A 16,764-nucleotide genomic window follows, 5' to 3' on the forward strand; every position below is an offset into this window, starting at 1 on the left:
GAGGGCATGGCAACCCACTCCAGTGTTTTGTGGAGAATTGCATGGACAGAGAATCCTGGCAGACTGCAGTCCATGGAGTCACAAAGAGTCAGACACAACTGAGTGACTCTCACACATACACACACACACACCCCTATTGAAAGCTCTGATTTAAAAAAAAAAAAAAAAAAAGAACACTTAGTGATGAGTTAGTACACAGATCTATATTCAAAACAAATAGGAGTCTAATCATGAGGAGCATACGTGGATTAACCCTGAAAGACTGAAAGATGTAAGATCACATCAGTGACTGGTCCCCAGGCCCAGAAACCGGGTTCTTGACAGACCCCAGGATAACAACATGGTGTTAAATAACCAAAGCTATTACCTTGATAAAATGTTTCCTAGATTTGTCTAAAAACTTTTCTTAGGAAAGAAAGCAAATTACCTGAGATTTTAAAAAATGAGATGGATTAATTTTTCTCTTTAAGTTTTAACTGGAGCTGCCATTCTGTCCTAAACCATTTTGTTTCTAAGATTTTTTTTTTTTTTTTTGCTTTCCACTTTTAGTGTTCTCTTCAAAATTTATGGGTCACTGATAATAGCCTAGGCAATTAAGTTGTTGTGTAAATAGAGACAAATTGGCCAAATATTGTTTAATACACTTTATGTTAATTATATGTATATACTTATTCTCCAAGCATAAAATGAAGTTGTCCCTTTTTCTTTTTAAAAAATGTAGTGTTGAAGAACCAACACACAAATGGCAAAACCCTCCTTAGACTAACTGCATTGATGACAGTTAATGCAATTCCAGAACTTCTATGGAACTGTTACAACCCATTACAGTCAAAATATTGGTTTATGAAAAATTAATAAAGCCAATGGAAAATGGAATCCAGCATCTGCATTAGCTATTAACACCAAAAGAATCAGCCAGAATTAATTATGCTGCATGATACATTCTAATGAGTTTTTCATTAAACTGTATACCATTATGGAAACTAAACAAGGATTATTCAAAGAATAATGCCAACGGCTGTTATTTTTTTTTGAGAGAGATTAAATTAGTTAATGGGTTATACATTTAAATCTGATGCAAAGGTTAATCGATGTACACTCATAATTGTATTAAACTCAGTATCATTTGGAAAACAAGAACACCCCAATATCACTGATATTTTCTCTGAAGAAAAATATGAATTTATTTGTATGTTTCTAGTGTTTGTTTGATATATTGATACATGTGGCATTGTAAAGACTGAAACCCACTATATTACTTCTCTGTCATTTTCAAAACCAATTTTCACCAGGTGAAATAGTGTACTTGCTATCAGCCTGTGTGTGTGTGTAGTGTAAGGGGCATATTTATATAAATGTATCTTATTACTCTAAGAGGGGCTTCCCAGGTGGTGCTAGTGGTAAAGGGGGTGGGGGGGGCACAGATGTGGGTTCAATCCCTGGGTTGGGAAGATCCCCTGGAAGAAGGCATGGCAACCCACTCCAGAATTCTTTCCTGGGAAATCCCATGGACAGAGGAGCCTGGCAGGCTTTGGGTCACAAAGAGTCGGATACGACTGAGTAACTTAGCCTGCATGTGCTCTTTGAGAGATTCAAAGTTGAAGTATTTTCTATTCTCACCAAAAGAAAGAGGTCAGGATTTAAACCTAATCTGGGATAAGAAGGAAATTCAAGATGAATCTCTACAACCATCCCATGAGTACACCCAGTTCCTCCTAAAATCCAGTCCTGTAATAGTAAGTCAAGTATAAGAAGGGGACACCAGGGAGAGCTTCCGGGTGTTTTGGACTCTCATAGCATCGTAGGGGTTCTTACTTCAGAAGACGAGAGGCAGAGAGGGAGAAAGCCCACCTGACTCCTTTGCAGAGACCACTGTCTTTGCAGGCCGCTGTTTCCAGCCAAAGCATAATTTGTAATTTGTGTTTAACCCCGAGCAGAGATTGCACACTAAAATATATTCAGGAGGAGGCTGTGAGACAGGTAAATGAAATGTGCAAGTTGAAAGAGATACTAAGTGTTTTGCAGTTACTTCCCAGTCTTAAGATGTTTTCCATTAATTCTGTTACATTTAACATTATATTGGTGATCAATCAAAACAGTATGTTTTTGTTGTTTAATCACTAAGTCATGTCAGATTCCTTGCGACCCCATGGACTGTAGCCCACAAGGCTCCACTGTCCGTGGGATTTCCCAGGCAAGGATACTAGAGTGGGTTGCCATTTCCTTCTCCAGGGGATCTTCTCAACGAAGGGATGGAACCCATGTCTCTTGCATTGGCAGGCAGATTCTTGACCACTGAGCCACCAAGGAAGCCCCCAATCAAAATAGAATAGTAGTTACCAATTTGCTACTACTTTGTTAAACAAACAAAACCAAGAGAACAAAGTAAGTCCCCAATGGATCATATTTTGAGATTCCAAATAGTAGCAATTACTATTTCTGTTATTATTACTGAGATCACTTACTGATTAGCTACTATTTGCCAAACCCTTTCCTGTGATCATTTTAATTCTTCCAACAAGACTCAATGAAATTGATAGTTTGTCCCTGTTTGGCAGATATGAAAACTGGAGGCTCAAGGGTATTAAATGATGAGGTCCAGAAAAACTGAGCAAAGCTAGAGAACAAAACTAAGCCTGAAAGTTTCCGAAAATCATGCTTTTCCAGATGCTCTGTCTGAGCTTAAGGGTTCACTATTTCTCCTCTCTTTCCTTCCTCCATGTCTTGCTTCTATTTTGCAAGTGGGGTTTTTTCTTATCTACAGAAGATACAACCTCCCCACAGACTTCCTTGGTTGGAATTGAAACCCTACCGCAGATTCTTCAAGTTGATCAGGAGCTTCTAGATGTTAATAACATCTTTAGCCTGGAAGAGTCAGAGGTTTTCAGCCAGATGACTACAGAATCTTTAGACATAGTTTTGTTGAAATGGGTTTGGTGAATATTTATCAGGCCTTGCCTGGAAAATTTCATGGACAGAGGAGCCTGGTGGGCTACAGCCCATAGGGTCGCAAAGAGTCAGCCACGAATGAATCGAGTTACACACGCGCACACATGCACAGATTATTTATCATCCCAAGGTTAGGATGTTTTATCAACTCTAAACCAAGTGTCACTGTTGATAAGTTTCATGAGAGAGTCTGAGCTTCGGAATCATGCCAGGCTGGCTCGGATTTTGGTTTTGTCTGATGTTTTTCTGCCTCTCAGCCTTAGTTTCCTTGTGGATTTAATAAGAAAAAAAATGTTCCAGTGCTTGTAGAACATACTTGGACCAGGAGCAGAAACTCGGTATCATCTTATCAGTCTTGTTAATATCAGCTGTATTTAAGATTGTTTATATAGTTCTTAGGTTTCCCAGGTGACACGGTGATAAAGAACCTGCCTTCCAATGTAGGAGACTGGGTTCAATCCCTGGGTCGGGAAGATCCCCTGTAGGAGGAAATGGCAACCCACTCCAGTATTCTTGCCTGGAGAATCCCATACACAGAGGAGCCCCGTGGTCTACAGTCCATGGGTTGCAGAGAATTAAACATGACTGACCAGCTGAGCACACACATACACCCTATAGTCCCTCCATTACCATGTTACTGTTGCTGGTAATCCTGGAATCCCCTAGGAGCCTGTAGAAATGTAAACTCTCAGGCCCCACCCCATGGGGTCTCAAAGAGTGGGACATGATGGAGCAGCTAACACTTTCACTTTCTTTCATACCTACTAGATCAGCAAGTTCATTTAAAAAGTGTCCTGGCCCAACCCATTGATTTAGTGAGTATTAGCATTTGAGAGGCAAGGCTCTAAGATGGCCCCTATCTATATATTGATGCCTATGACCCAGAAGGCCAAATGCCTTAGGAAATAAAACTTATTTTCATCGTTTTTCTTATATCTGAATGGTTATCCTTTCACAAATGTCTTATAGGACCATATTTCTCCTTGTTCCATTCAAACAACAATGAATTAGAAAGAAATTTGGGTGAAGTGTTAGAAAAAAAGAACATACCTTCAAACTCTTTGGGGATATTCATTTTTAACAAAACAAAGAAAATTTTAAAATTTGGCAACTATTGATAAAATGATACCTTCTGAAATTTTTAGTGCCCACTTCCTGGGAAGGGGCTAAGGCTGTCCTGAAAGACAATTATTTGTAGTATTGTTCCAAATAAAAAGTAGACTTTAGAACAGTGGTCCCTAAACATGTTCTGAAAGGTCCCGTCAGGCTCCTCTGTTCATGGAATTCTCCAGGCAAGAATAGTGGAGTAGGTAGCCATTCCCTTCTTCAGGGGATCTTCCTGACCCAGGGATCAAACCGGGGTCTCCTGTATTGCATGCAGATTCTTTACCATCTGAGCCACCAGGGAAGCCCTATAGGGGTCCAGGTAGCAAATACTTTAGTCTTTGTGGGCCATATGTTCTCTGTTGCAATTACTTAGCTCTGTCATTGTAGCATAGAGCAGCCATAAATAAGATGCAAGTGAATGAGTATAGTTGTGTTCCAATAAAACTTTATTAATACTAAAATTTGAATTTTATATAATTTTCACCTATCATCAAATATTATTCTTCTACTGATTTTTCCCCCCTCAGTCATATAAAAATGTAATTATTCTTAGCTCATGGCCATACAAAAAGGTGGTAGGCCAGATTTGGCTAAAAATCTGTAGCTTGCCTGCACCTAATTTAAAAGATTAGTTTTGAATCCCTTCAGTGTCCACCTGAAACTATCACAACATTGTTAATCAGCTATACCCCAAAACAAAATAAAAAGTTTAAAAAAAAATTAGCCTTAAGTCCATGGGTCCAGAAATCCCGTTGGTTTATTTTGCATTTAGCACCACAATAATTCTGTCTGTGTAACCTTGGGCAAAATGCTAAAACTCTCAATGTCTCAGAATCCCCATCTGTTAAATGGGTACAATAGTAGTACTTGTCTTATAGGGTAAATTAGGGGATAATCCAAAGGAAACATTGAGAGGGTTTGCCTGGCACATAGCAAGTCTTCAATAAGCAGTTTTTGGAACTGTTACTATAACATTTGAGGATCCAATATATTTATTATCTTATTGAGTCAATTAAATGTTTTCTGTAGAATCCTCTATTAGCCTAAATTTGGGAGGCAGGAGAACAAAGTGAAGTGAGTCATTATATTTTTTAAACAATAAAGAATCAGGGAGAAAATTGTACACATATCTGATGTACTATCCTTTTTCTCTGCAATTTTGTCACAATAAACAGTGAAAAGAAAAAAGTGATGTGTTTCTAAGTAGGAAAATAAAAACTTACTAAATAAATTGGAATGAGGGATTATTTACACTATAGGCGGATTCACTCCAGGGCTCCTTTAAATATGGAAATCCCTTGGCACAATTAAAACATGATTTGATTTATAAGAATTAAACATACACACTGCATTTTCTGCAGCCTCTGTGCCTAAATGGAAATACCTCGGTACGTAAAACGCTCCCATAACCCTTCAGAGAAGCTCATCTTTCAGGCATGTATAAAAGCTTTAGGTATTAGCTGTGAAAATATGCTTACACGGATTAGCTCAATGCTAGTCTATGTTCAAAAATGCATAACTATAAAAGCCAAAATCGTCCACAGCCCTTCGGGGCTTTGGATAAATTTATCAATTGGAAGCAGTTACCTCCATTGGCAGGGACAAGAGAACAGAAGTTTGATGCTTATATGACCCTTCATAGGGAGCCCTCACGATAGCTCATTATTGGTCCTTAAGGCTAAGGTAGGGTTATTAGGACAAAGTACCATTGACTGGGTACCATCTCTTCAAAAACAGACATTGACTTTCTCACATTTCTGGGGTCTAGAAGTCTGGGATTCAGGTGTTGGCAGGATTTGACTTCTTCTGAGACCTCTCTCCTTGACTTGTAGATGCCCATCTTCTCCTGTATCTTGTGTCTTTACTGGGCCCGCCCTCTGCATCTGTGTCCTAATTCCTCTTTTTTATGGGGACATCGGTTGTGGGAATTAGGTTCTACCCTCATTTTACCTTAATCGCCTCTTTAAAGATGCTTTCTGCACACACACTCATCTCCTGAGCTAGGTGTAGGACTTCCATGTATGAATTTTGAGAGACCACCACTCAGTCCATTACCGTAGAACAAAGAATGTGTGTGTCTTTTTCCTGGATGGGGAACCAAGGGTGACCTCTCTAGGACTGTGTAATTGATGACTGCGTGCCTTCTTCCACAGCCAGCCTCCGCAGAACTTGACAGGACTAGCTCAGACTAGAAGCGAGGTACTTTGATGTTACAATGCTCCCAAGCAAAGACAAAATTGGTCAACGGACAATAGGGTCGAGATGAAAAGTAAATCAATTCTGGCCTCTTTGCCCACAGAACTATTCAGACCAAAGATACGTAACCATTTTCGTTTTGTTTATAAATATATAGAGATGACCTCGGGCCTGGTTCACTCTGAGCTCATCTGCAGAGCCTTGGATTGCTCTGTTGGGCTGCTGAGGGTTGTTCAGTCACTAAGGCATGTCTGACTCTCTGTGACCCTGTGGACTGTAGCCCGCCAGGCTCCTCGGTCCATGGGATTCTCCAGACAAGAATACTGCAGCGGGTTGCCATTTCCTTCTCCAGGGGACCTTCCTGACCCACATCTCCTGCTTGGCAGGCGAGTTCTTTACCACCTGCCAGACGGAGACAAATAGATCCAGTTTCTAGGAGAAGGAGAAGTGAGTGGGAAGGGAGGGGAGTTACCTCAGGGGAAGGAAACTTCCTGGGAGAAGGACCAGCCTGTGTGATGACCTGGAGGTGTGAAACTGCACCCTTGTTCCAGTTGACTTGCATCCAATTTCATCACCTAAGGGTTGGCAGCAGAGAGAAAAAAAAAAAATGTAGACACTTTCTCCTTCCTGTCTGTGCTAGGAGACACTCCCGCTGGGCTTCTTCTTGCCCTTCCAAGGGCCAGAAATGGTCCTCTGTACAGTGGGGAATCTCCAGGTGAGAAGGAGAATTGAGCTGCCCCATCTGAGGTCTGGATCCTGGCTCACCGGCCCCTGCGGGAGATGCCAAATCCTGACTGAGAGTGGCCCAGGGGACGTACCTCTTGCCAGATGTTGGGATGCTGGTGGTTGTGGCTCTCTGAGTATCAAGTGACAGGCTTTGCCAACGGCTCCAGTGATCCCAAGATCACGGTCAGTCACACCGAGCCCGGTCCCTGCCAGTTGCAGATAGAGTCATCAGCATTGCAGGAAACGGATGAGCAGGCTGCCCAGGTTTCTCTTAAACTGGAAGAGTCAACCTTCAAAGAACCAGAAAAGAGAAGATGAGTAAGACCTGTAGGCATGCAAACCCCCAGCTATCAACAAGGGACGGAAAGGTTGGCTGGGAAAAGCACTGTTTTTATCAAAGAAAATAGAAATGAGGAAGTCTTTAAAAACATAATCATTTAATCACATTCATGAATCCCTCTGAGAACCAGGTACTTTGGTGGGCATGGCAATCCACTCCAGTATTCTTGCCTGGAGAATCCCATGGACAGAGGAGCCTGGCGGGCTGCAGTCCATGGGGTCCAAAAGAGTCGGACATGATTGAAATGACTTAACATGCACACACGGGGATAAAAGGATGAGTATGATTTGGCTCTGATCCAGGAGAATTATCTGCAGCTGAGACCAATATGTAAATAAAAAGTTGTAATACAGCATATCAAAGGATCTACTAGGGAGATTTTTAAGTGTGATAGGAGCATTGAAGATGGAGTAATTAATCAACCCCTGGGGACTGGGAAGAGAAGAGGTAACTTTTAAACAATACAGAAGGGTCGAGGTGGAGGACAGCCTTTTTTTTTTTTCAATTGAACCACATGTAATTGTCAATGTTCAACCATCTTTGACATAAGAAAAGTCAATTTCATATGATTTAACCTAAATCCCCTGGAGGAGGAAATGACGACCATTCCAGTATTCTTGCCTGGGAAATCCCACGGACAGAGGAGCCTGGCAGCTTACAGTCCACAGGGTCTCAGAGAGTTGGACACGACTTATTCACTAAACAACAAGAGCAGGAATAGAATAGAGGTTTCATCCCATCTGCCGAGGCTGACCTAGTGGTAGTAACTGCCTGGAAGCTATTAAGAATGACCCAGAGGATCCCAGGCTAATAGAAAAAGATACTGTTGAAATCTGATGAAAGGTTTCTCCTGGCTAATGGGTGGATGGATAATGGAATGGGTAGATACTGGTATAAATGGAACATACCTGCCATCCTTAAATTCTAAGGAATTTATAAGCAGAGGCATAGAAGTCTGAGAAATACCAATATCAGCATAATAACTAGTCAGTTCTTGGTAGTTGGAGGTGGTGGGTCTATATTTGGGGGTGATGGCAGGGGCAGATCAGAGACTCTGTTCAAGAGACTCGTTAGAAAACTCAGTCAATGCTGTATCACAAAGTGCCTTAAAAAAAAAAGAAAAACTTTTATTGGAGTATAGTTGATTTATATCGTTGTGTTGCTTTCTACTGTACACAAAGTGATTCAGTTATATACGTACATACATCCACTCTTTTTAGATTCTCTTCCCATATAGGTTATCTCAGACTGCCTTGATGACATTATAAACACTCTTTTTTTTAGAAAAATATATTTTTATTGAAGGATAATTGCTTTACAATATTATGTTGACTTCTACCATACCTCAGCATGAATCAGTCACAGGTATACATATGGTACACTCTCTTTACTGCGGTCTGTACCCTGTTATCTGTTTAACTTTTTAGATAAACACATATTAGCTGCCCGCACCTAAAAAACACACAGAGGTGACAGTGTTCTTCTCTGCTCCTTTGGTTTTCTTTACTTCTAAACTTTCTTGTAAGGAAAGGTCACAAAGTACTAAGAGAACCTACAATAAACACTTTGCAAATTAAATTGGAGAATGTTTTCAGATAAAATAAAAGCCAAGTCCTGTGACAGTATGGATTTTGTTTTACAAAGGTCAAAATCATCGCATAAAGATTTTTTTTTTTGCTACAAAGAGAACATCCAGAGTTATTTCTGTCTTTTTCTGAGGATCCACAGCATAAGAAAATGAGGAAAACATCATTATGCACTTCCAGAATTTAGCCTTCCGGAGAGAATCTGTGTGGTGTCCAAAGCCCAGAGGGCTTTGCTGTGTCACAGAGCACAGTATTGAAAACTGTCCCTAAGTCCTTAACTGCACAATACTGAAATGCCCTTCTGGATATGTTTTTGCTACGGTTATATTATTTTTCTTTGGAAACCTCGGCACCAAAGGAGGAGGACATGGCAGCCCACTCCAGTGTTCTTGCCTGGGGAATCCCATGAACAGCGGAGCCTGGCGGGTTACAGTCCATGGGGTCTCAAAGAGTCCGACACGGCTGAGCACGCACGCGCACACACACCACTCAGTCTAGAGGTTCTAACTCCCTTTCATTGACGTTGGGAAAGACAAGAAAGGATTCCGGAAGCCCTTCCTAGGGCAGGTCTCCAAGGATGTAGGTGAGTTGATGGGAAGTCAGGGCTGCTTCTCGTGAGAGATGGCTTCCCAGTGGCAAGGATGACAGGAAAAAAGAGGAACAAGTAGAGGCGATTGACCTTGCCCATCCAAGGAAGGGAACAGAAACCACAGGAGCCCTTATCCATCATTAGCAAGGGGCTTACAGGTCCTCAAAAGTCCCTCTCATTCTTCTCAAATTCTTTGAGATTGAGCTTCACAGCCACAGGATTGCAGGACCGATAACCCAAAAGATTCCTCACCCTGGCCATCCTTGGAGCAGATGGTCTTTCCACAGGAAGTCATAGATTGAGAAGATACCCTAGGATGCCACTGCTTGTCCCCGCTGTAAAATTCCCCTTTGTAAGGATAATCCCAGCGTCCTTTGCTGTAGGTCAGGGGCAGGAGAGGCATCACTGCAGCGCACCATGGTCCGCAGGCTTAGGAAGCCGCCTCAGACACTGGAAGGCACAGAGCTTTAGGGAAGGAACCGGAAATGCAGAAGCCAAAGGTGGTTTCACCCGAGTCCGGTGTGGGTCCAGGGTGGGTCCCAGGGATGGCCAAGTTGCATTTATTTTCTTCCCCTGCCTCACTTCTCCTTTTCCTCTGAAGAACTGATTCAGAAAAAAACTAAAATGGGGGGAAGAGGAAAAATTTTCTTTAAATAAATCGATGCATGTGCTTACCACTTATTCAGTTGAGCACATCTCCAGTAGTACATACAATTCATAACCCTTCCTGGAGGTAGGTATATTCACCCTCATTTTCCAGATGGGAATCCTGAGGCACAGAGAGGTACAGTGACTTACTGAGATCACACAGCTAACTAATATCTGCATCAAGCTTGTTGTCCACGTCTCTCCAATATTTCATTCTTTTTTTTTTTTTTTTGGATGTGGACCATTTCTAAAGTCTCTATTGAATTTGTTGAAATATTGCTTCTGTTGTTTATGTTTTGGATTTTTTTGGCCCTGAGCCGTGTGGGATCTTAACTCCCTGACCAGGGATCGAACCCATACCCCCTGCACTAGGGGGCAAAGTCCTAACCACTGGACTACCAGGGAAGTCCCATCTCCGATATTTCTAAAGCTCCCTTTTGAGTATGCCATGCTGCCTCCATACCTGATCTGAAACCAGGCTCCACTGCCAAACCCCATGTGAAACAGAAAAGCCAAGCATGTGATGGGCTGGGCGGTGGGCTCCTACCAACCCCCTCTGACTAAGGCAGGGGGCTTCCCTGGGTGTCCCCATCCTGCGCCCGGGGGTGTGGCTGTGTTTGCATTTCTCTGCCTCTCTCGCGTGTGTTGCCATGGCTCCCGGGTGGAGCGGGCGTGCCTGTTCCCAGACCAGACACCATCTCTCTCTCTCTCTCTCTCTCTCCCGTAGGCACCGTGCTATTGTGCCAGGCAAACCAGGAGGGATCTTCTATGTACAGTGCCCCCAGTTCACTTGTATATACTTCCGCAAGTAAGCCCGTCTGCGTGGCTTTTTTTGTTTTGTGATATAAATCTGAGTCTGATCACCTTCCCTCCCATGTAAGTTCTCTCCCCCTCCCTCCGCACCACCCTCCCTTGTGGCTTTCTGCCAGGTGAAGCTGATCCTCACAAGCATGTCTTCATTTTTCCCTGTTGCCTTAGCATCTACCCCCTCTGCTCATTACCCCCGAATCCTTCCTTGCCCCAGCCATTCTTTGTTAGACCCTTGTCAGCGCGGGGACCAATGGATGGGACGCGGGGCTTTGGGTTGGGAGCAGGGGGGTGGGAGGGAGGGCATAGCTGGTTGCCTACTTCTGTCACAGCTTTGCAAATATATATGAAAATAACTGACATCAGATATGCAGGCCATCCCTAGCCTCGCAACAGGTGCTTGGTTGTTGCTTGTGGTACGGTGTTCTCATGGTGGGAAATATCACTGGCCTGTGGCCGGAGACTTGTTTGCAAGGCTGTGTTATCTTTTGTGATTCCATTGAAGAGGAGGAAATGAGAGGAACATGTGGTTCTCCCCCATTTAACTGGGGAGGGGTGGTGGTGGAGGGAATAATAGTTTCAAAGCACTTTAACAGATATGGTTATAGCCACGAATTCCTAGAAGGAGGAGACCAAAAAATAAATGTGGAAGAAGAGGTCACAGTGCTGGCAAGGAAAGACCAAGGATTCCTCTGCCGGGGATGGGTCCTCTAGGGAGGAGATGTGCCCCACTCCCACCCCAATTCCCAGAGCAGGTTGTAGAATTCAGGGTCTCGCTGAGTCCACCGTGGTTCTCCAGCTGGCTGGCCCCTCCTCACAGTCCCTTGGCACAGCCAAGAAAGACCTTCCCATCTCTTTCATACAATGTGTCTACACCCGATGGAATCTCCGTAACTTCCTGATGGGTCCCCACTGGGATAGATGGTCAAGAGTGAGTCTGGGGGCCAGAGGGGAGGTGGGCTGCTTCTGAGATCAGCTAGAGGAAGGGACGGGTGGGGGTCAGGGGCAACAGCTCAGGGTAATTAGAAGGATGAGAGACTGAGGGGAATCTTTACCAGGTACCAAGGTCAAGCATCTCAGTTCCCAAAGGCTGAGACAAACCAAATTCTTCGCTGTCCGGGCAAAGGTTAGAAACAGTCCCCAGGAAGCCAAACCCGAGGGTCCCTGAAGGCATTGGGCCGTGGGGGCACCCCAGTTGTTTCTCCCAAGCAGAGTGTAATCTTCAGCAGAAGCTTTGACACTCCTTAAATGGAAGGTATTTTTCTGTGTTCCCTGAGAAGCCCAAGTCTAACTATATCGGCAAGAAATGGTTCTTCCTGAATTTATGAATATTGCCCCATTGCCAGTGTCATGCATGTATCTCCTAGAACTAGAAAGCTACTGCACATTTTCACAGGCTCAACCTTGTTTAATCCTCAGAGTCTGCACCAGGTAGGTATTACCGTGTTTGCTTTTCAGCTGAGGAGGTGGAGGGCAATGAGAAGTGGAGTGATTTGCCCAGGATCACACAGCCAGGATATCACACAGCCAGGATATGGTAGATGCGTTTTTTTGAACTTGGGGAGATTTTTCAACCATTGTCTGTTTTTCTGGCTCCTTTTGATGCTAAATCTTATCATCTTCCCGTGGAACCTATTTCTCCTTCTGTATAAATTTTATTTTCAGTAAGAAAGAGGGTGACCCAAAACTCACCATAAGATACGGTATATTATTTGTGGTTTTCTCTAACATTGTTGTCCTATAGAACCGTCTAAAATGAAGTGTTCTATATCTGCGTGATTCAGTGCATGGTGCGGGTGGGACCAAGGCATGGAATTTTAAATTTCATTAAAGTTTAATTAATGTTACTCTAGCCCCATGGGTTGACAGCTACCATTTTGGGTAATGTGGCTCTCTATGTAATATGTATATTTCAGTTTCCTTTATAGAAATGAAAAACAAACAAACAAACACATTAACTCCAAGAAAGGTCTAGTTTGAATTGGTATAGCTAAGTGACTTGGGGAAAATGTGTGTCATTAATGTCAAACATGAAAATATGTCACAAATTCTCCAAATGAATAAATAGGTAGCAAAGATGATTTAGACATAAAATCATCTAAATCGGAGATCAGCAAACCACACCCTCAAGGTCAAATCCAACCCCCATCCTGTTTTTGTAATGCTGGTAAACCAAGAATGACTTATTAGATTTTTCAAAGGACTAAAAAAATAAGCAAAAGCAAAAAATAATATATGACAGACATAAAAACAAAAGATAGCTCAGTTGTGTCCAACTCTCTGCAACGCCATGGACTGTAACCTGCCAGGTTCCTTTGTCCATGGGATTCTCCAGGCAAGAATACTGGAGTGGGTTGCCATGCCCTCCTCCAGGGGTTATTCCTGACCCAGGGATCAAGCCCCTGTTTCTTATGTCTCCTTCACTGGCAAGTGGATTCTCTACCACTAGTAACACCTGGGGAGCCCATATGATGATAGACATAGGTGTCCCACAAAAGCCTAAAATAGTGACCGCCTGGCTCTTTACAAAAAAGTGTGCTGATCTCTCATTTAAATGGTCAGTTTTATTATTGAAAATACAAAATGGAAATAGCATGTCACTGGTTAGAATGAGACTTTTTTTCCCCCTGGAGTTTCAAAGTAAAAAATTTATAATAATTATAGAAACTGCATCATGTGTGTCCAAGACCCTTCATTTTTAAATTGCACGATCCGTCATATTACCTACACATTTTTCATCCTATTATCTTCACTTATTATCATGTCATATGCACTTTATGAAAATATGTTAATGGCCTCATAATAATCTATTGTTTAATGATATTATATTTTAATGTATCCACCCACTGCATTGTTGGGTACTTATATTGATAGCAATTTTTCAAAAATATTAAAGAAAATAAATGTCCTTGCATATACCTAGTATATAATCATTTTAAAGAAAACAATTAATAAATAGCTAATCCTACTGTATGCGGGCTCAGTCGCTCCATCGTGTCTGATTCTTTGTGACCCCAGGGACTGTAGCCCGCCAGGCTCCTCCATCCATGGGATTCTCCAGGCAAGAATAGTGGAACAGGTTGCCATTTCCTCCTCCAGCAGATCTTCCTGACCAGGGATCAAACCCAGGTCTCCTGCATTGACAGGTGGATTCTTTACCACTGAGCCACGTGGGAAGCCCAGCTAATCCTACTACCCTCTAACAAAGCCAAACAAAAACTAGTTTCTTGCATTAAGCATCTTCACTTGTCAGTTCCTTCAGCGAAGGTATTCAGATCAACAAGCTCAATTGTTTGTTTGTTTTGGTTGGTACTTTGTAAGGACAGCCAACCCTGAGACCCCTCCTTTTGCACTTGAGTTCCAAGTTTCCATCTTGAGGCAGTGGCTCTGAGTATATAAAGGCGTTCCATCCCTCCCTAAGACATGTTGCTGAGATTTCCTTTCTGTTCTAGTTCTCAGAATCAACAGTGCCTTTTGGAGCTGGACTGTTTGCAGTTGACTGACTTCTTTGAATCATTCATTTATATATTCTTTTCCAGATCAAGGTGTCCATTCTAGTTACAAAGTCACACCCTATTTTCTATAAATAATTCAGCCAGAAACTAAGAGTTCATTCTTACAGGTATACACACACAGTCTGGGGACCCAAGCACCATCATCTAAGATTCTTTTCCTGACTCCAGGTCTGACATCCGCAGGGCTGAGAGTCAGGGGCCTCGTCTTGGAGGTCTGAACAGTGTGGCCTTTCTTTCTCTAAGAATCCAGCCTTCTTCCCCAAAGCTGAGGCTCCCTTAGGTCTCAGCAATTTTTTTTAGGCCACACCAGTGTTTCAACTTGAAAATGCATGTGTTTCTCATTTTTATCTAACAATTGTGCTCCTGAAGCAAGGTGTGTGTAAACCGCACTTTTATCAATGGGATGCTGGTATTTATGGACTTCCTGGATTACACCCAAGTTTGTACTTTTTTCTATGGATCTTTAGCTGGCCTTGGATGTTTTAGGCTTAAATTGTCCTTCTGCCTAGCCACATAGCTAATCATCTGTAAATAACACCCTTAAATGCAGTAGGAGAGATGGTTTTTAAAGGAACCCTGCTGAATTAGTCTGTAATGAAAACAATTCTACCAAAGTTATCTGTTTTTTATGATGCATTTATGGGTAATGGGTTTCCTTCCCCACCCTCCTCCTCATGATATGTCCCAGGACATTGAAAGCATTAAGAGAACGATTTTCACTCGGGGCTCAATGTCCACACAATCCAATCCCACATTTTCTTCCATCGCACTCCCACTGAGTCCAGCACTTCCTCCTTTTCCCCAAACTTGATCCTCCTCGTGTGAAACCCACTTCAAGCTGTGTCCCAGAACGTCACGCTTCCTTTTTCATGTCCTAATAAACCACTTCCATCCATAGTGTATCAGACTTAAGTGACGTCTGAGCAACAGTCTGGAGAATTAGATAAGATCACCTTGGGCCAAATGGAAAACATTAAATGTCAGTATTTGTGTCTTAAAATATTAACCTTTCTTACTCACAAATCAGAAAGAGACTCATGGTCTTAGAGAATGAACTTACGGTTGCTGGGGAGGAAGGGATAGTTAGGGAGTTTGGGGTGGACATAAACACACTGCTATTTTTAAAATAGATAATCAACAAGGACCTGTAGCACAGAGAATTCTGCTTAGTGTTAAGTGGCAAATGGGAGGGGAATGTGAGGGAGAATGAATACATTTATATGTGTGGCCGAGTCCCTTCGCTGTCCTCCTGAAACTATCACAACATTGTTCATCAGCTATACCCTAATATAAAATAAAAAGTTAAAAAAATTAACTTTCAATCAACTAAGTTAAATTACATAAAATTATTTTAGTGACTTTCAAATAACCAATTAGTTCATTAACATCATGCTTTGCTTTGTGTAACAAACAATGCAACCCCTCAACAGAGAGGTTTGGGGAAAGTGGGGGCATGGCTGAGGGCCTGCTCGGTGCCCCCCTCTTCCTAGGGCCAGGGGTCTGGGGGCTCCTTCTGTTGGGGGAAGGGCGCTAAGTATATTATCATCCTCACTGCATACGGTGGTTGCTTACATCAAAAACAGCTTTAGGCTGAGAGGTCATTGGTGTTTATCAAATAATCCAAAGTCACGGTCAATATAGGGCTTCCTTGGTGGATTTTTCAGACAGAATAGAATCTGCCTGCAATGCAGGCAACTCACGTTCAATTCCTGATTCCCTAGAAGATTCCCTGGAGGAGGAAATGGCAATCCACTCCAGTATTCTTGCCTGGGAAACCCATGAACAGAAGAGTCTGGTGGGCTATAGTCCATGTGGTCCCAAAGAGTTGGATACATTGAGTGACTTTTACTCACTTGCATTCCTAATGGTAAATATAGATAAATTATATTTGAGTAGATGTATTAAATATTAATGAAATCAAATATACTGACAGCCAAGTACTTCTCTGTTAAATAGTTATACACTTGAGAAAATTGGAGATAATTCATATATACAAATCTGATCCAAGAAAATGCCTGAATCTAAAATCATGGTAATGTTCAACTATTTACAAACCCTCTGTGTAAATCAAGCACCAACATCTGTGAGTGGTAAATTCCTCCCCCTTCTAAAGTTCTTCAAGTAATTATTCAACAGTTGTTGTCGTTCAGCCGCAAAGTCATGTCTGACTATTTGCGACCCCACAGACTGCAGCTCAACAGTTCCTGGGAGCTCTTAAATTTATTTACTTTTGATTTAGTGTACCTTCAGGCATCCTTAATCCTGACCTGAAGAAAGACAAAAAAAAGATGGCTTCAGGCA

General features: G+C 42.3%; 1 protein-coding gene across 19 annotated transcripts in view; it reads left to right on the forward strand.

Annotated features, from left to right (window-relative positions):
• Positions 1-16,764, forward strand: part of RBFOX1 (RNA binding fox-1 homolog 1) — a 1,671,014-nt gene that overhangs the window by 1,564,078 nt on the left and 90,172 nt on the right. For all 19 annotated transcript variants that reach the window (XM_043914258.1, XM_043914265.1, XM_043914257.1 and 16 more), the window contains one exon: positions 10,869-10,949. In XM_043914258.1, coding sequence (XP_043770193.1) covers positions 10,869-10,949 — 81 coding nt within the window. The remainder of the gene's footprint in view (positions 1-10,868; positions 10,950-16,764) is intronic.

Source organism: Cervus elaphus, chromosome 10, assembly GCF_910594005.1.
Source record: "Cervus elaphus chromosome 10, mCerEla1.1, whole genome shotgun sequence".
NCBI lineage: Eukaryota > Metazoa > Chordata > Mammalia > Artiodactyla > Cervidae > Cervus > Cervus elaphus.